Source organism: Siniperca chuatsi, linkage group LG9 (assembly GCF_020085105.1).
Source record: "Siniperca chuatsi isolate FFG_IHB_CAS linkage group LG9, ASM2008510v1, whole genome shotgun sequence".
NCBI lineage: Eukaryota > Metazoa > Chordata > Actinopteri > Centrarchiformes > Sinipercidae > Siniperca > Siniperca chuatsi.
Window position 1 is genome coordinate 26,481,076 of NC_058050.1, and position 20,753 is coordinate 26,501,828.

General features: G+C 42.6%; 1 protein-coding gene across 5 annotated transcripts in view; it reads left to right on the top strand.

Moving 5' to 3' along the window:
* The window catches only part of LOC122880990 (low-density lipoprotein receptor class A domain-containing protein 4-like), a 228,570-nt gene that overhangs the window by 199,316 nt on the left and 8,501 nt on the right, over positions 1 to 20,753 (top strand). For 4 of the 5 annotated variants that reach the window (XM_044206588.1, XM_044206590.1, XM_044206587.1 and 1 more), the window contains 2 exons: positions 15,783 to 15,937; positions 17,514 to 17,564. In XM_044206588.1, the coding sequence (XP_044062523.1) occupies positions 15,783 to 15,937; positions 17,514 to 17,564 (206 nt within the window). Of the gene's footprint in view, positions 1 to 13,966; positions 14,070 to 15,782; positions 15,938 to 17,513; positions 17,565 to 20,753 lie in introns of those variants that run through there. The other variant, XM_044206586.1, reaches the window with a different exon arrangement.

Genomic DNA, 20,753 nt, shown 5'->3' on the forward strand with positions numbered 1-20,753 from the left:
AATTGTCAAAAATTCTCTGCATTTGCGATCGGAATAATGATTCTTTCCATAAACATGTAGTCCCCAGCCAGTTATGCAGCACCCTGGGCTGCTCATTTACAGCAATTATGTTTTCATGAGACAGCAATCTTAATGGGAAGAGTTTATGGTTCCTCATAAGAAACTTGCTTCCCATGATGAATTGCTTCCGTATATGTGTGTGAGTAGGCGGGTGGGACTGTTCAGTAGTCCCATTTCAAGAGCCAAATTGCAGTTAATATGTGACTGTTGCTGCATTGAATGTCTACTAGTCTGGCTGAATGTTTAGGTGCTGGAGCACAGAGCGTGTGTGTGTGTGTGTGTGTGTGTGTGTGTGTGTGTCAGCCCTAAACAGAGACAGACATGCCCTCTCAGCTGTTTTGTGTCTGCAGAAGCACACACAGAGAGTCAGACTGCAGCTCCATGCAGTGTTGAATGGCAGTGAATCAGCCTCAATACAGTACTGTCTAATTCAGATTTTAAAAATACCAATTTTTGTACTGAAAAGATATAAATGTGTGTGTCTGTGCGTGGGTGTTGCTAAGTTGTTGATATCTCTGGTTACACTCTGTCTTTGTGTCGCCCAAAAGAGTTTTACCTCGTCGAGTCAGGAGCTTCTTTTCATTCTGCAATATTCGCCGTGAGCTGAACTCCCCAAGTGGTTCTTCTACAGAGAGACAGAGAGAGGAGAAAAGGAAGGAAGAGGGCGGTGTGGGTGGGAAAGAGAAGGCAAGAAAGCTATGGCAAGAGAGGAAAAAAGGAGGAGAAGGAAGGACATATCAAGTCCGTGTTGTTCTGCTGCTCTTGTGTTGACTCTAGAAAGTGAATTTTTCATGAAGATTTCATAAAACACATAAGAGAAACGCTTAATTAATTAATCAATTAATATCATCTACCTGACCTCAGCTGGATCAACCGATTCTCTCTTCAGCAGAGCCACAGTTATATATATATTTTTTTTAAATAAAAACACAACAAAAAGAATCCCAGCACATTAAAGGGTCAGCTTTCACCCAAAGTACTAAAAGCCATGCAGACAACGTTGGTTTAGTTTGCCTAGGGTTGGAGTTAAACATTTTATTGAATCAGTGAGGTGTTTTTTACAGTAACTCTATTGACACTCACTAATGGCAAAATCTGTTTTATTCTTAAAGGAAATAAAAATCTCAAAAATAAAATACTCTAAGAAAAAACTTTTCATAACATATAGGGCTGCATCTCCACCATGCCTGTAAAACTATGCTGGCCCCCCATTGAACAATGCTGAAAAAAAACTGACCCATGGTTGAACCTAATGGCTGACGCCTGCACTACAGGTTAGTAAGAGAATGTGTTTTTTTTTTTTTTTTTGTAATTTGGGCGAACCAACCCTTTTTAAATTTGCGATCTTACTGCTTCAATGCCAGTTGAGGGAAGCAGTCAGTTGCAGAGGTACGGAGATACTGTATTACTGCAGCATCTGTTGGTCTTTTGCCCAGCGGACTTGAGTTTTACTTCTTTTTGGTAAGACGCTTGCTGCTCTCCACACTTAACTGTCCTCCCCTGTGTTTGAACCCCTTCAATCCCCCATCCACCCCCCGCCACCCCGGGTCTATTTATACCTCCGTCCCTCCCTCAGCAAGCCTAAGACATCCTGGCCATCTCCAAAACACCATCACCATTACTTAGAGAATGGCTCTATCCTGCCCCCACACACACACACACACACACACACACCTCGCCTGCCTGCTTCTTCTTCTTCTGCAGCTTCTTTTCTTTTTTTCGTAGTTTCCTCTGTTGTCAGCAGCTGTTGCTCAGCACCGCACCGAAGTTCAGCCTGCGGTCACGGCCAAGTGTTCCAGCGAGGGGAAAAAAAAAAGTTTTTTGATAGGAGTTTTTCTTTTTTTTCCCCACACGTACTTCCCTTTATCTTGCATTTTTCTCCTCATATACTCACACAACTCCCACCCCCACCCACCCCCCACCCCCACCCCCCCCTGCACTGATGTCGCTTCCCTCTCAGTCTCTTGCTTCTCTTTATCCCTGTCTCACTTTCACTGTCTTTCTTTCCTTTTGGTTTCTGTCTCTTCATTTCTCTCTTTTCTGTCTCTGTCTCTGTCTCTCCTGCCTAATCCTGCCTGCCAGGCATTGCTTCATGGTTGTTAAGCATCTCAACCCGAGGTGGGGGGGTGGGGGGCGCTAGTCATCTGGTGAAGCCTATTGAGCAACTTAAGCGTGGTTGTTTTGCTCTGTTGGCTAGGCACAATGAGACCGCATGTGGAAGACATGTTTACACCCCTTCATCTGAGAGTCGGAGGGAGTTGGAGAGGAGGAAAAAGTGGGAGGGAGGTAGGAGACAGAAAGGAGGTGTGATAAGAGAGAGGGAGGCAGAAATGATGACAAAAATATATATAGTGAAGTGAAAGAGAAGAGGTGGGATACAGAGAGGAGGCTGTAAGAGACAGAAGAGGAGGAGAGTTATAGATGATGAAAGAAAAAGGATAGATGGATTAAAAATGAGATAGAAACAGATGGATAAATAGAGACTGAAGGAGAGTGAGAGGAGTGTGACAAAAAGAGTAGAAGAGACAGACATAATGAGAGAGAAAGAGGAGAAACACGGACTAAAATAGAGAGACAGTCCATCTAGGAGAGACGGTGAGTATGATGGTGAGTCATAGCAGAATAAAACGCCACGCAAGCATATGCTGCTGTTGAGGAGCCATCTTTTTGCAAAATGGAAACCAGTTATGATTTGTGGGCAGAGATGGAAAAAAAGCAGAACAGATTAAACTTAGTTATTACAAACTGATGGGGTGTAATTACACACGAGAGGAAGCCATTTGTCTTTTGTTGTTTTTTTGAAGACACCGAGCTCTCTGTTTCCTCATCGTGTGTTTTTGTCCATGTGAAGGTTTTTAGTTTACCTCAGAATTTGGTTCTCGGCGAGTTGTGAGATGAATTACTGTTGCTAATATCTCCATTATCTATTAAACTTTTGAGTGTTTTTAATTAATAGTTCAGTCTTTTAAAATGTCAAAAAGTAGTGAAAAATGCATGTTACAATTTCCCAGAGCTCAAGGTGACATCCTCATTTTGTTTGCTTTATCAGCCCCACAGTTCAAAACCCAGAAGTATTCAATTTACAATTATATAAAACAGAGTAAAGCAGCAAATCCTCCCATTGAGAAGCTAATATTACTGAGTATTGGCTTGATAGATAACTTATAGTTATAGCTTATCAAAATTGTTGATTCATTTCCTGTTGATTGACTAATTGATTCATGAATGTGTGTGTGTGAGAACCTTTGAAACATTAAACTATGAGGCAAAATTCTTAAAGCTCAAGTAAATCCAACAAATCCATCCAATCAAACATACACTAGATGGCCAAAAGTATGTGGACACATCTGTCTGACCCAACAACCATAAAACTACCATTACCGAACACGTCTTCGGTTTAACATTTATCACGTTGACGCATGTCGTTGTACATGCTCAATATTTGCTCCCTTTTATCTTTAAATCAGTTTTCAAGCACAAATGCCAAAAATGTGCTTCTCAAATGTGAAGTCTTGCTGCTTTTCTTTGAACGGGAACCCCGATCAGCATCAGTGTTGGACCTCACTAATGCTCATGAGGCTGAATGGGAGCAAATCCCTGCAGCCACATTCCAACATCTGGTGGAAAGCCTGAAACCAGAAGAGTGGCGGCTGTCATAGCTGCACATTAATGTCCATGTTTGTGAAATGAGATGTTCAATATTCACCTATGGGGATAAGGATCAGATGTCCACATACTTTTGGTCATATAGTGTTCAAGCAAAGAGTTTCTTAAGAGTTAGACTCTCAAAAAACACGCTATCATACTGGAGGTGGGTGAAACAGACATATTCAGTATGAGGCCGGTATGTCTGCATAACCCCAACAGACCAAGCAGCTCCAGTTTGGATGTGTCCCATGTCTCCCAGAGCTTCCTGTGTCCCACCCACAGTATCCCCTGCTGTCTCTGTTTGGCTGATTGCAACAGCCACAAAGAGTTTGCAGCACATATGCAGCATGCAGCCTACGTTTGGGAGGTGTCTGTTACCCCTACTGATGTTGAAAACCCCTTTAGAGTCTCCTCTCCTGCGGGGGTGAGGTGTGTGGTGGTGGTTGGGTGGTGGGTGTTCTTTTGCCTATCAAATGAACATGTGCCAGGAATCATGCAGGCAGAGAGACAGACAGACAAAAGCCCAGTCGTTTCTTCCTCCTCCTCCCCTCTCTCATCTCTTCTATTTTGTTCTTTTTTCCGGCGCTCCGCTGTTTTTGTTGTTCAGTCTCAGCGATGAGACACAAGACGCCACGCTTTGTTGTTTGTCTGCCTTTAACATCTGTCTGCCTTTACCACATTCTCCCCGCACCTCTATCTCTTCCTCTGCTGACTTTCCCCTCATCTGTCCTTTCCTGCTCTTATCTTTGTTCCTGTCTCCTCTCTGTGTCCAATCTCTGTGTGTTTCTTCAACCTGAGCTGTATTCTCTTTATCCTTCTGTTTTTCTCTCTGACTCTTTCCCTCTGTGCCACTCTGGCAGCTATGTGCTACATCACAAAGATCCATGTGTCTGGATGGCTGGCTGAGTTGCCTTTGGCTGATAGAGTCAGCAGGGTGAGATGGTGTGCACATGCATGTGCTATGTGTGCATGTGCAATCTCCATTAATGTTGACTTTTTTTTTTATTGGGTCTTTGGGTTTTGTTTTCTATATATTCAATATGGGAACTTGCAGTAATTTTATTCATTTTTAGCAGTATTATCTAAATATTAGATTAAAGGATTTCATTGGTGATATTCTATATACTATAAAACATTACTCAAACAGCATTTGTTGGGGACTATTTTCACCGGCGGATTAATATACACTTAATAATACTCACTCTAGGAAGTATTTGGGCAGCAGGACGGTGGGTATGGGATTGAGTCAAAATGAACTACAGTGTGTGTGTGTTCATGGTAATGAAGGAGCATGTCACCCAGTGCAACAGTGTGGCTCAGTGGTGTGTTTTTAATAGTTTTGGACAACAATGGAGCTCTATGGCACAGAGGAAGAAGATATATATCAGGCTTTGGAGACACACACAATACTTGTTCATTGTTAGTTTTGGTCTTTTCATGGTATGTTGACAATAAGAAAAAATGAAAAAAGATTATTTAGCCTGTTATTAGTTTGCAAATGTGATCTGTACTTGAGTAGAACATAATATCAATATCAGCTACATCCATCTGTCTGCCTGTTGGTCTTTATTTGCCAGTTTGCCCTTGGGTTGTTTGTGTGCTTGTGTGTGTCCTATTGGCTAATATCTTCCCCCTAATGCTGTCACAACAGCTCACTACCGTGTGTCTGTCTCCTCTGACTGTTGTTGAAGAGGAAGATGATGATGACGACGATGATGCGTATGTTAGCGATGAGGCTAACAAAGCCCGTCATTGCCAGTCACTGTCAAAGCTCTGCTTCCAGGTTAAAGCACATTACTACACACCCCTCGTACCCTCTTAATCTGCTCCAGGTTATTACTGTCTGTCGGACAACACTGTCTGCCGCCCCCCCCCCTCCCAGTACCCTTCACTGTCATCACAGTGTTTCCATCAGTTATTGCCTTGTTCCAGGCTGTTGTTGTATGTTGATTGTAGACTGATCGCCTTCACTTTCTGTCTTTCAGTCATTTGCTACCAGCATGCTTAGAAATAGTGGAACAGACTTCCCAATGTCCTTTAGAATAATAGTTGTAATTATCATCATCATCTAGCAACTAGACAAGCACAAAGTTGCTCTCAAGTGGACAGCTACTAATTCGTTTCTCTTCAGATACTTCTTGCATTAGTGATAAAGGATTCTACATTTCCCCTAAGTAGAATCACCACTTTGTAAGAAATATCCACCCAACTAACACACACACACACAGACGTACAGGCATTTCTGGTCTAACCCTGTTCAAGCTTTGAGCTACATGCTATAGCAGGCTGAGCGCCCCCCCCACACACACACACGCACACACACACACTCACACACTCACACACACACACAAAAAACACTGGCTGATCCAGGTCAACATCCCACACGTCATGTACACACACACACACACATGCACACACTTACTTTAACCCTGACATTAGTCTGACCCTCCAGTCTGGTTCAATCACTCAGAGAGAGTGTAGTCAGTCTGGCTTTATGGGAGGGGGGTTGGAGGGCTGGGGTGTCTAGACGCTATCCTTTCTGTCTGGCTCTGATAATGTATACACACACACACCTGAGAGACTGCAGGGGAGTGTGTGTTTGTGCGTGTGAAGTGACATGGTGAGCCGGCCGTGCGTCCGCCATCTCACCGACTGGATGAATACTTTAACACTGCTCCCCTCTCTGCTTGAACTGCTGTTCATGAATATTACAGCATTAGAATATTGATAATATTAGACTATATTGTAATATTCATGATATGTTATCACAGAGCCCTGCTCTTTTTGTATCTTTGTTCATGTTATATTCATGCAGATGGAGATGATATGTCCTTTTCAGGAGCCAAGGTGGGGATTTATTGCGGGCTCAGCATTGGGTCTCATCATTATTGCCTACCGCAGCAATAATCAAACTTAGTCTATGTTCAGAGAAAATGTGGGGAAAACATTTAGCTGTGACGCAAATGCCTGTGAGGCAGAATAAGAATGTCCAATGCTTGTGATAGACACAACAAGAGAATAAAACTAGTCTGATGCTATAAAGTGTGTCAGCAACAAGCGTGGCTATCACCTAATCCTAGTTTGTGTCTTTCATGTATTATCTTTACATTTGAGTGCCAGTTTATCACGTCCACCTAGCTAAAACTAAAGCAGTCTAGTACAACAGTCCTGCAATGAATCCTCCCTGCATGAAGGATGTTCAGTTGTTAAACTGTTTTAGAAAACTGTATGGTTAGTTTGGGGTGCTGTTGAACTGCATTGTGATACACTGAGAGGTTTTCCTAATATTTAGTACCCACATTGATATAAATGGGGTGGGCAAAATATTAGAAACACCTCTCAGTATTATGCAATACAATTATACAGCACCACAAACTGAAGCCTCCAGACTAACATCAACATCTCTCTAAAACAGACACCGAACATTACAACTTTTATGAAGGCAGGATTTATTGCAGGGCTTTTGGGTTAGGTACACTTAGCTAAAACTAATGCAGTCTCGCAGTTTTTCAACCCGGTTTCCAAGTTCACGACTCTGTTTCCTAATCCAAAAAAGATGGTGGCCAAAAGTGACAAAGCTCCTTGCTGATTTTGTACAACACCAACCAAAAAGTATGAACATATTTCCTACTTAAAATATTTTGTATTTTGAGTATGAATTATTGAAATAACATTAATTTAGATAATTATACCTGGTATTAAAACTTAACTTTTGTTTCACATCATACAAACTGAGCAAGTAGCTACTGTCTGTCTACCAACTTTGTTTGAATTTGGAAACAGACTTGAAATAGGGTCTTTGAGGATTCTGCAAGTACTTGTCCTTCTGGGTTTTAGAAAAAATATGTAACTATCGATTTTCAAACTTATTTCACGCATACATATATTACATTAGGTGACAGCTCTGTTGTCTTAAAGGGAAACTGGTTTCATACACCCAGGGTCTTATTATTCATTTATTTATGTATTTTTGGCAATTAATTTCCAGTTGGATTCCAGTTTTGCTGCTTGCTTTTTGAGTTCCAAAATGAAAATTATGTATGTGTAAAGCATGGCAGAATGTTTCATGTCCCAGTGCAAAAGTTAGAAGTAGCCCTCATGTATGAGTTTTGCTTTTTAATCCCATTTAGTCTCTGTGGTGAAGCATAGACAGGCTGTCTGATTCCCTTGTGCTGTGTGAGCGAGAGAAGAGGGGATAGATAGATGAAGAGAAAGCGAGAGGAGGGAGAGTGGAGAAAAGAGAGAGAGCTGTAATTGTTTGTTCTCTTGTTGCCCTGAGTCCCCATAGCATGTCTGGCACCTTTCTCTCTCTGTCTCTTTTTCTGTCTGTGTCAGTGTCTCTCTCTCTCTGCATCTCCTTCCATCTCTGACACACTCATTACATCCCCCTCCTCCCTCTTTTATCAGTCTCTTCCTCTTTCTTCTTTTCCTCTTCCTATCTGTCCCTCTGCCTCACTGTCTCCATCTCTTTCCTGACCCCGAGATACTTGTCTAATGGGCTTAGTATCCTACACACACGCAAACACACACATGCACGCACACAAACAGGCCCCCTCTCCTCAGGGTTAAGCAGCACTAAACTAGTTCATTTATTTCCATGGAGAGACTGACTGACTGTAGTAGAGGAGGGGAGGCTGTAACTAGGCTGATATCTACTACATGCTGTGTCACACACACACACACACACACACACACACACACACACACTGTGGTTGAGAGAAACTGTTGCTGCCAGGCTGATACCAGCCGTCTAGACGTTACAGTGCACGTCTCCCAAGGGAGGTAGAGTGTTGTGTGAGCCGTGTGTGTGTGTGTGTGTGTGTGTGTGTGTGTGTGTGTGTGTGTGTGTGTGTGCGCGCACCTCATTTTCTCTCTCCCACTGTTTCCCCTAACTCTTTCTCTTCCTTCATTACTGAACTCTCTCCTTCGCTCAAACTGTGCCAGTCTTTTTACGTGTGTGAGTGTGTGTGCATTTGCTTCCTCTCCCTCCTTGTCTTCTTCTATCTCTCTCTGTCCCACTGTGTGTGTGTGTGTGTGTGTGTGTGTGTGTGTGTGTGTGTGTTTGTGCATGCATGCGTATGTGTGTGTGCCAGCCAGGTCGCTGCCATGGCGCCCCAGCAGCTCCGGGCCTTGTTGAGCACGGCACCGTGCCCAAGGGTTACCATAGCAACGGCAGTGGCAGCAGACAGGGCTGTGTGCTTCTGTGTGTCGAAGGAGAACTGTGTGTGTGTGTGTGTGTGTGTGTGTGTGTGGGCCCAGTGTGGTGGGCAGCAGGCTGTGAACTCAGCAGGCCTCTAGCTGGGCTGGAGCTCTCTGGGCAACAGGAGAAGGACGAGCAAGTAGGGAGTGACAAAAAGTGTCCCTTATTTTGGTCTTTCTGTCTCTCTTTTTACTTTACACATATATTATAATGCAGGTTTATAGTTTATAAATATACATGGTGGACTGAGTTCAAACGAACAAGTAAGTCCACAGATTGAGTGCCTGGGACTTGGGGAGCAGCACAATTACACAGCACTTGCAGCACTTCATCTATCAGCCATGGAGGAAAGTGCAGTTTTGATTGCCAGGTGTGACCGTGAGAATGGTAATTTTTTCATGACTGAGATGTAGCTCTGGAGTGCAGCAGGAAACAGGAAATGACTGCAGAGGAAATAAGCCAGCTGGAGTGTTTGTTGAGTTCAGCTTGGCTAGGTGAAATAAAAAAAAAAAAAAAACCCCAGCAAGTGTGCCTCCATGTTTTGCCAAGCTTTTAGTTTTTATGGAAACACGCAAATCCCAGTCATTTCTGATGAAGATTTGCTGTAATTTCCGTCTGTTTTCTGCTATCCTGTCATCTCCCAGAGCAGCACACGGTCAGGCTGCGTTTTTACTGACCGTCGTCTGTTGCAATTCCATAAACTGCTGCTTTAGCTCTTTTTCTCTGGCTGTGTGCTGCTTGGCTGCAAGATAGGATTCATAACAGCTGAAGCTCAGTCTCTCCAGTCTGAGAAAAGGCATTTCCTTTGCTGGTGGGAGTAGCTTTCCTACTCTGAATTAGCAAGCAGCTAGCGAGCCGTTCCCTGCACGCCCAGGCTCTGCTGTCAGCATACATCCAACCTGTATTATGGAATACATTCTCGTGGTTTTTGACAAAAGCCTGCTCCTTTGTGCAAATGAAACCAGCCAGGCCCAGGTTTCTCACGTTTAAGGTCATCTGAGCTCAAATGTTAACTTTATTGAGCAATAACAATGTTAGAGGCCCCCGGCTGAATGTGTGTATCTATAGATAGCCATTAGCCTCATTTTCATTTCAGGGCCAAACAGAGTAAGCCTGTATGCCCTCATTAGTCACAGAAGTGAGTTTCCCCCAACTATTTCTTGTTGCCAGTAGGAATGAATTTGCAATAGATGTGAGTAGTAGAATAGTGTGAGTTTGATCAAGTTATAGGGAATTATGCACTGAAACAGGCTGTTGCTAAGGTAGCAGAGAATAGTAGACAGATAGTCCTATGCCAGTTTGAGATGAGTGTGCTAAATAGTTAACCTGTCACTCTCACCAAAAAAACGAACTATCCTGTATTGTATTTTACTTATTTTAATGGGTCCATTTTGCATGTTGTAATATACCATAGACGGTCTGGTGTTGACACACAGTAGCAGTATACTACATGTGTTTAGGTCTACGCCTTTAACCTATCACAAGCCAAGGCACTTGGCAAGAAGAAAGTACAGTTCTTTTGGTTTTGCTTTTTTCACAAGAAGTCTCAGATTTTAATGTCATTAAAGAGTCGACTTACCCATAATACAAAAAACATATTTTCCTCTCTTTATCGTCTAGTCGTATCTGTCCATGCAGATTTGGTTTTATGTATCCAGGCTTTCAGATTGTCTGTCTTTAAGACTTCTGTCTTAACAAGTGCATGGAATTTAGTTTGAAATGCTCGCAGCATTGGAAAAAAAAAAAAAAATGGGCATCTCTTTCCAGAGATTGTGTCCTGGTTCTGTATAAATCTCATGTACACATGTCTGAATGTGTCTTCTGTCTGTTTGTGTGTTGTGCGTCTGACAGCTTCTTTTCCCTGGCAGGTCAGCTGAACTGTCTGACCTCCCATTGGCCTCTCTCACTCACACACACATACACAGGTCAAAGGGCCGTCATTGGGTCACTGTGTGTGTGTGCCCTCTCTCCCTCTCTCCATGCTGTTTACTCTCTCTTTTAGTCTTTGGCTTTTTGAATGGACATTGGGACAAGCTACTGCTGCTGCTATACTGCTGTGACTGCTGTTTGCATCTGCTAGGGCTGGGTATCAAACCTGAATATTTTTGGGTACTGCCCAAAATGTGTCTGCACAGAGTATCAAAAACTGTCAAGTACTGAAAGCCGGTATTTTTAATTTTTAAAAGGAGTTTTGTAGATAAAAGAAACATTTATATCCCTCAAAGTACCAAAACGAAGGTATTGTGTCGACACAGGTATTGTATTGTCCGAAATTTCTAATTATACCCAGCCCGTAGTCTCTTAACAACAACTACTATTATTTTAGCTCTCTACTTCCGTACTGTGGCTGGATAAGGGAGATTCACTTCCTTAGTCATGAAAATCGCTGCAGTTAATGTCTTGGCAAGCTACACAGTTAATAATTATACTACTACTAGAAGAGGAAAAGGCCAATTCAATGAAATATAGCCTTTTTGAGAGAAACCACCCAAACGATAACAAAGCAACCCAAGTTATCACAAGATGCCCAAAGCAATTTTTACCCATGCAATAAAATAAAAAGTAGCCTCCTTGGGTGGAAAACCCATTTCTTCTGGCAACACTGCTGTCACCAAATTCATGCCAATTTTGCTGAAAATTAGTTTTTTAGACAACCTGAAAGTATATTTGATCTATACTCTTCGGGTTAAACCACTTTTATGTTTTTCTTTTTTTTGTCTGGTAAACTACACTACTTACAGTAAATATGTGTGGTTTCCAAATTGTAACCAGTGTCTGTACAGATGTTTGAAAGAGCTGTAGAGTAATGGTCTTCTCTGAACGGTCACTTTCACGTGATTTAAATAAACTCGATGGCCTCTCTTCTCACCACAGCAGAAAAAACCGATGGAACGGCTGGCTTGCAATGCAAATTATTCAGCCTGCTGAAGGAATAAGGGTGCTGCAGACGCCGGGCTGATATCGTTTTGACAAGTGGATTACTGTTGTAATAACATCAGACTGGTGCTGGTAATGCAGACTGCCAGTTCACACTGATCTCTGGCCTGTGTAAGAGTCAGTGCTGTACACTGTGTTCTGGAGCCTCTGAACTGGGTGGATACTGTGGTTCAGCCAGGATAGGCCTCCCCTCTTCCCTGCCTCTTTTTCTCATGTTTAATCTCTTCTCCTCCCCACACTTCCTTCCTCCTTTCCCAACTCCTCCTGTGGCTTCCTTCCTCCCTGATGTTCAGAAGAGAGGCCATTAACTGCAGCCGCTTTACTTTTATTTTGTTTGAGCTATAAAAACATCCCCGCCTGTACTACAGAAGACAGCTTTGAGTCGGGCGTCTGGTTTGTGTGGCTTTTACAACAGCAGAAGGCAGAGTATGTGATATTTATCCGGCAGGCTTACAGAAGGGCCTGGTTGACTTGGTTTCCCAGAAGTCTGTTCTCTGAATGGAAACCCTCCCTCCGTCCCCTCCCTGTGGCTGCTGTGGTGAGCACACAGGCCCAGGCTGGTAGTGGCTCAAACTCCCAAATGAGACAGTCAGCCTAGCAACGTAACAGCTTTCCAATGCATTTTGTCTTTTCATAGAAGGCAGTGGCTCCCAACCCAGGAGTTGGGACGCCCCAAAGGATTGCAAAACACATTTCAGGGGTCACGTCATGATTGGCAAGATAGAAAGAAAGGAAATTGGGTTTGTTTCTTCTGACTTTTCTCATCTCATTCATTTCATCATTGCATGGCTTTTTGGATGGCAATGTCACTCTGTCCGGCTGTCTTTGGTCCAGACTGAAATATTTCAACAACTACTGGAGCCATGAAACCTTGTACAGACATTCACGGTCCCCAGAAGATGAATTCTAATGACTTTAGTCATCCCCTGGCTTTTTATTTAGCGCTGCCAGCAGATCAAAGTTATTTTCTTTTATCCAATTAAATATTTCAAATGTACCGGGTGAATTGGCACAAGTTTTTCCAGAACACTCCACTTCCCCCTTATGTGGTTGATGACGTTACCAGACAGTCATTTAGTGCAGTTTTGGTTCTTCATCTTCACTCTCAATACTTTGTTCCCTCTGTCATACCTGTTGCACATTAGGTGACTCATATTGTGACGAATCGCTTAAAAACTGTGTGTGTGTGAGAGAAATGGGTTGGGTTAGGCCATCGCCACCTTTGATGATACATTATGAACTGAATGTGTCAGTAAAACTTTTAACATTTAAATGAAAAACAATCTATTCTTTTTAATTAAAAAAATAGACCTTCTGTTGTTCACTATAAAGTGCCACATTTCTCATGTTTAAGTGCAATATGATAATATATGTATTTAATATGAAATGGCACCACTCATCCCTCTTTTAGAGTTGTGGTTCAGTTTTTGCAGACAAAAGCTGGTCAAAGCTGGTGAGCAGGCAGCACCTGACACGATAACGCTAGCACGAGAGTCAATGCCGCGTTTCTTTCGTAGGTGCCCGGCCAGCTTCGTCGTGAGCATTTTATCTTTTAACAGCATTGTTTGCATGTGGCATGTGCTTTTTCCCGAAATCCAAAATATTTCCACACTTCCCGAGAGGGGAGTAAATATCCTCATCGTCTTTTTCTTGGCTGCTTGCAATTATCTGCTTGGCGCTAGCACTGTTTGAATGTTTAGGAAGGAGGTGCGCTTGGACGTAAACGGCGACACAGACATGCCATGGGAATTCCAAAGTAAAGGCGTATCTTAAAGATGATGATATGGATCGATGTTTTCACTTTGCATTGATGATATTGGATCGTTGATCACTGAATCGATACATCGATCCAGATCGATGGATGGTTACACCCCTACCGTTTAGTGCAGTATTTGTGTTCCTTTGGCTTCATTATAATAATAAATTCATTAATGAGGTGGGGTTCAGTCATCTGTTTAACTCTTTACCACCTCAATCGTTGCCTTTCATCTTGCAGAAAAGTGAAGAAAGAAAAGTTGTTGAGCTTGTCTGTCGATGTTTTGCACTAAGCACCTCATACCTCCGCTTTGGTGGTTAGTGTCGGTTGGTTTTACTGGCTTAGGTTTTGTTATTCACAGCGTTTTTTTTCTCCCTTGTATGTGGTTTGTGCTAGTTGGCCTTCTTCCTCTCAGTCTCACCCCACCCGTCCCCCGTGGCTGCTGTGCTGGAGCAGAGGCAGGTTTAGGTGGGTTTGCGTTTTAGCTCAGGCTCGACACTAACCCACTCTAATGCAGACCAGTAAACGGGGAGACTGGGAAGACTGGGATAGGTTGGGTTTTACTGGACAGGGATGGTCCCTGCTTTCATTTTTCATTTTGTGTGATTCTTGCACATTTTCAGATTTTTCGTAAGAATAGAAAGTTTTTTTGTGATTGAATTTATTTAGTATTTTGTATTTTGTCCAGTGGTAATCAAAGCTCTAACTCTGACAGTTTTTCACATACTTTTTTTCTTGTCTTTACCTGATCCCATCCCTGTTGTGTCAGGGACTGCCCTGCTGGATTGGGGGAATACTCCTAAAATTATACAGAGCTTTGTGGAGGAGGTGTCCGCCAGAATGGAGGCATTGTAGCTCAAATAGCTGAGTGTACATTGTGTCATTGTTCTTACAGAGCTGCACGTACACACAAGGACACAAACTGTATAAACACACACAGACACTACACACACACACACACATAAAGTGAGTGAGTGTCCAGCAGTGAGTAAGAGTGTGAGTCAGAGGTCAGACTTTGTGCCAAGACCAGACAAGGTCAAGACTTCTGCTCAGAACAAACCGACAACACACAACAAAAGACAAAAGAGTCTCAGACTGAAGACAGGGAGGCAGTGAAGAGGAGGAGAGAGAGAGGAAGGAGGGATAGACAGAGGAAGAGATAAACTGAAAATGGGAGACAATGAAGAATAAGAAACACAGACAAAGAATGATGGTGGGAGTGCAAGAGGGAACAAGAGGGAACATTGTTAAAGGCAGGAAGAGTTGGGAGAATGCAAGATTAGACTTGTGGGAGAGAAAGAGGAGGATGGAGGGATTGGGTTAGAGGAAAGATGGATAGAGAGATGGAGGGCAAGTGGAGATACAGGAAGGGTTCAAAGTGACAGAGTGGGAGGAGAAGAAAAAAAGGACGAAACAATGAACAAGAGACGAGGGGCAGACGTGACTGTAAGGCAGGGATCATTGTGTCTCCCAGTGGTGCCCTGATCTGGGAGGTCATCCCAGATCAGCTCTGATGCTGGTGTGAGTGTGACACTCACTGTTGTTTGTTGAGGGCAGAAACACCACAGTTATTCAGAGTCTCCACAAAGAAACCACTGTATGCTGGGACAGACATCCCAGTCTCAACACTCATCTTTTCTGTGATTTGAAGCTTTTCTCTGTCAAATCCTCAGGCACACACTGACACATATAAACCACGCATACAGTATACTCACTCTGTGACTTGGAGTTTGACCTCTGCTACCCCCTGCTGGTGAACACAAGCTTTAACAGTCTGTCAGAATAGTGCTCAATCTGGGAATCTGTGGCTCCTTAAAAAAATCATAAATATGTTCAGTTCCCTGAAAACATTGTTTCCCAGTTGAGAAATGTCACCAAAAGATCCATTTAGTAGCTGTTCTGGAGCTTTTGATCATAGCACAAGATCTTCATTAGCTGATGGAGTTTGTCCAATTGTCATGAATTGTCGAATTCTTTTGTAAATAAGCCTTTTTCACAGGATCTTCCTCAGCTTAGATGCCCAGCTGTCGTGGATTTGTAGACGTTCACATGTTTTGTTTTTTTCCTGAGCACTTTAATGATTTCTTTTTATTAGGCTTCACTTATTGATTCAAATTATTTTGGACCCACATCTCTTGTAAATGTTTGATGCTAATCCCCCTCTCTCCTTTGTTTGTGCAGCTGAACTGGAGTTTGTTCAGATCGTCATCATCATCGTGGTGATGACAGTGATGGTGGTGGTGATCATCTGCCTGCTCAACCACTACAAGCTCTCCACCTGGTCCTTCATAACAAGGCAGAGCCAGGCCCGCAGGCACGACCATGCCCTGCAGCAGGTCAGTAACACTCTGTTTGTGTCTGTGTGTGAGAGTGAATGAGAGACAGAAAGATACTGTTTGTATTGGGCTGTGTTTAGCTGCTCTGGCTGTACTGTTCTTTCAGTATCCATGCCAGTAACATTTTGATCTAAACTGATTGTGAGTGAAAAACTGCATGTCTGTCTGTTCATCTGTTCTCACTGAATGTCCCTTGCGTTTTTATTGTGACAGTACATTTCTTTATTTCTGAAGCAGGACAAACATAGCTTACCAGTTTGTTCCCAGTAAAGCTGCGCTGAGCTAAATGAATCCTTTTATCCCTGTCGGAGTCTCTGTCCCAGTTTCACTGAGGTAACAGCTTATCTCCAGTCTGTTAGGTGAACTTGCCGAATTGGTTTCTTCAGAGCCAGACTCTGTCAGGCCTTGATGTTTAATTCACTACAGCGCCGTCTAGACAGCAGTGGCTCTGCCCCCATACTGACATGTCGACACTCTGGGACAAATACACACACACATACAAACTTGCATATACGCACATTGCAAGATTGCATCCACTGAAAAAGGCTCAGGTACAGAATTTGATCCATGATGCAAAATTATTGGTCCATTGATATATTGAGCTTCTAGACCAGTATCTGACAAACAGATGAAAGCTTTTGTATGCGTCGTTGTCCCGTTACAGATTATTTAAATTCAGCTAATAACCTCTCCACTCGTCTTTTTCATCTCTCCTCTCACTCTCTGCTCTGTACCGTCCATTCAAAACAAAAATTATGCAAACAGAAGCAGGCACAAAACAAAAAAATGCCATAAATGCAACATCAGAAAGCAACAAGCCAACAAAGCCCCATAGCAGAGAATGTGCTATTTGGAAGAATAGCCAATGGCCTTTGCCCCTAACAGACACATAAACAACCAGGATTTATGCATGTTTGTCCTTCTTTTCATCTTTCTTTTTTCTCACTAAATATTGTTGTGCTGTGCCATCTGAGAAAAGATCCTCAAGTCAAATGTAGACGAAGGGAAACTGCAGTTATTTGATAGTTGTGTTTCTTTGTTGTAGCTTTTATCCTGCCTATTTTTAAGACGGGAGCCGTCTGCCTTTTGTTGTCCTCGCTCCCAAACAGGGCAGGATTTTGGGTTTGAAGCCATCAGGCGTTTCTCAGCACTGTTGTTTCATCTTTTCTGTCCTCATTAAGTTGTTACTTATTGGGTGTTTTTTTTTTTTTCCCCGTCTTCATCATTCTTTTAAGAAAAAAAAGTTTATATCCTCTGCTTAATGGTCTCACATCAAAAACCATTCCAGACATAACAAACAACAAAGCAGTAATGATTGTTGATTTCTAAAGCTTTATCACTAGCAGTACATCTAACATGAATTTAACACATTGTCATATACACGTTAAAATAAAGAGATTAACTGATCACCTTGTCAACATTAGTAAGTAAAGATACAGTAACTTGTCATATTTGTTAGTACCATGAATATGTGAAAATCACGCTAAAGCTCAACCAAAAATTAGGTGTAGAACAATCTTCAAACAATCTGGGAACTTTTTAAAATCTTTTTTGTTGTTTCTGTCTCCATGTATAGGATGGGTGTCTGTGGCCTTCAGACGGCGGCTCTCGACAAGGTGCCTCGGAGGTAAGGCCACCACCACGCTGACCCCTGTTAAACCCACAGCCAAGTCTTGTTCACAGTGAGGAGGCAGACCGAGCAGGGTTATGGCTACGCTCACGACCATGATGAGTCTGAGGACCCTGATCTGTTGCATTTAGATTCAGATATTTACAGCACCATGACAGCTATATGTAGAACCATGGCTAAAAGGGTTCTTTTCAACACCAAACTGTCCTCTACTGTGTTGCAAGCCTCACAAAGTATTATCAAGTCAGGGATTATTGCGGCTGTTCAAGTTTTTTGCATAGGTCGTCGATTAGCCTCCAGGGAGGCCTTCATGTCTTCTTATCGGTGTCCATTAGCCACTCCACCCTTTTCTCCACGTCAGACATCTGTGAAATCAGCGAAGACAACTTTTGTTTTGTTGTCAAGGCTGTAGTTAGATGTATGTCGTCCAGACTGGCTAAATCAGCAGACATTTTCTGCAACTTTGCAAAAAATGTTTGATATATTTTGAGCAACATGTGCTAACTCTGTGTGCCCCAGACGGTTGTTGTCGCCATCTTGATATGAGCACTGGTACTTAATTAACTGCAAGTAAGTACTGCGAAACGCTTCGTCTGACCGTTGTAGACTACAAAAGCAGGATAAGTTCCACGACGCTAATCTGAACTTCTTGCTCAGGCTGCCTGTGTGTCTCCACCAACTGGGTCATGTGACTCCCACTTTAAAAGATGCTGTATGCATCACAGTTAAATAACTGTGTAGCCTTGGAATAATTACCATAAACAAATGATAGTATGGACAAGACCTTTGGTAGTCTCTGTTTTATGCTAATGGTATTGTTAGCATGAGTCAAATTTCTCATAACCCCCGATGTTACCATTACCTCATGGATTTCTTCCATGTGTGTCTGTTCCGTTACCTTTGTTGAAAAGGTTCAACATGTAGGAAATATTTTTTTCGTCTTTGCAAGAAAACCACATTAATTTGTGCCAAAAGTGGAGCTCCCATCTTCCTGTTTTGTGCCATAAAACAAACTGCCTTGGTGCCGTAAAGCAAATTGGCAGAATTCCTGCCAAATCTGATTTGGTTTCTATGGCCTTGTTTCTGTGTGGTTAAAAAGAACTCTAATTATACAGTTTATGGAAATGACTTGTAGATGATAACTTGCTACAAGCAGCACATTTAACGTTTAACATTTTTGACATCCAGAGGCAGTGTAGAGAGAAAGTATAGGCTATAAAGATGAGTCAAACTGAGAAAGAAGACCTGAACCCACTCAGTGATCTCTCTTGTTTAATCTACTTGCTTTACTTGTTGTGTTACAAAAGAAATGTGTCTCTTCTCTCTTTCTTAGTCGGCTTATTTTCCTAGTACTCGCCCGTGAATAATTGTTCTGTAGTTACAGGAATATTGTCACAGCACAAAGATCCTGACATTTGCATTTCGGTTGCTAGTAAATATTTGATCAATTGAAGCTTGTAAGTCGCGCTGGGTACAGCTGGCACTATACTCACAACAAAATCAAATTTGGCATGTTTTCAAAGATTCCTAAATACAGAACTGCAAACAAATGCCAGTATACTCACTGTGACTGGTGATCTGTTTGCTTAATGGTGTGCATGCCAGATGGAGGAGCTTACGAGTCACGGTGGGAGGAGATGCAGTGGGAAAACTAGAAACACGGAGTTCAAAGAACACTCGAAAACACAACCAATCACGTGACAGTATTGATAACTTGCAGACAATAGTATTTTGAGGCTGTGTGAGAAGTTTAGCACACTTTGGCTTTCAAAGCCAAATGTGGCACTTTGTGTAGGAAAAAGGGCAAGTTTGCAACACAGCAGATTTGCTTTCATTTGGAGTACCCTCCCAGCGAAAAGTCTTGTGTAAACAAAACTAAAGGAGAAGAAGAGAGAGAGAAACAGACATGAAGGGTGGATAGAGAGAGAAAAGAGGAGAAGGCAGGTGAAGGGAGGTAAAAACAGTGTTGATATTAAAGCACCCAGAGACCTGGGGAAAAAAGGAAAAGGCCATAGAGAGACAAACGCAGAGGGAGACGCAGCCAATGAGTGTGGGTGGCTGATAGATGCAGGGAAGGGGGCTGAGTGAGTGAGTGAGTGAGAGTGTGTGTGTGTGTGTGTGTGTGTGGCAGGGGGGGGTGGATGGTTTTTGGTGCGTCATTAATCAGCAACACCTCCCCTGACACTGTCTAGACAGCCGTCTGAGAGCTGCCCTGCTCTGCTGCGCTCTGCTCCCTCTATCAGCTATACACCTTTCTCTCCCCCGCTATACTTTTTCTTTTTTTCCTCTCTTTTCTGTTTCTTTCTGTCTTTATCTTTCTAGCTCTCCTTCCTCTCTTTATCTTCATGGCTCTTTCTTCTTCTCTCCTTTCTGTACTCTCTCATTATCTCAGTAGCCTTTCTTTTTAATCCTTTCCGTTCCATTCTTTTTTTCTCTCTCTCTCTCTCTCTCCATTTCAATTGCCCTGATCCTCTACCCCCCCCAGGTCTTTTCCAGTCTGTTGTTCTCTCCATCCAGACTGCCTTGTCAGTGGGGGTTGACTATTAGAGCCACAGTCACTAATTGAAATGGGTTCCCTCTGATAATGACAAGCCACAGCAGAAATGTGTTGAATTGGACAGAAATGTGAGAAATGAAGAAATGGATCATGCAGTCACAGTCTGAAGAGCTAATTGAGGCGAAGACTTCTGATAATACCTGGAGGATGTACCAATGTGTTGACTGTTGTCTTGTTCTAGAAGGTACTATAGATTTTTTCTCCAGTTTAATGTTATTACACTGTTATGTCTTTAATAACTAATTGGTGATACATGGCAGAGAAATGCATTTTCTGAGCAGTTAGCAATAAGATATTTAGTATACTCAGCATACTCCACTGTAATAAACGTCATGATGGCTGATTTTGAGATACAGTTTAGTTAGTTCCCAACGTGGGGTTCAGCACTATGGATGTATTGAGAAACTGAGAGATACTGTGTTCCAAGATGGTGCCTCATTCATTCTAGTGATAGTTGCTTACTGGGGACATATGGTAAAAAAGGGTTTTCAGGCTTCCACATTTTTGATTTCATAGAGCATGCCCATTAGAGTCCTTCTCTGCCTGATCCAACTGACTCCTTGCACACACGAATAGCGTCAAAGTGATTTACTCACAGCTCTGTGAGAACTTTTCAGTTTTAATGGCTC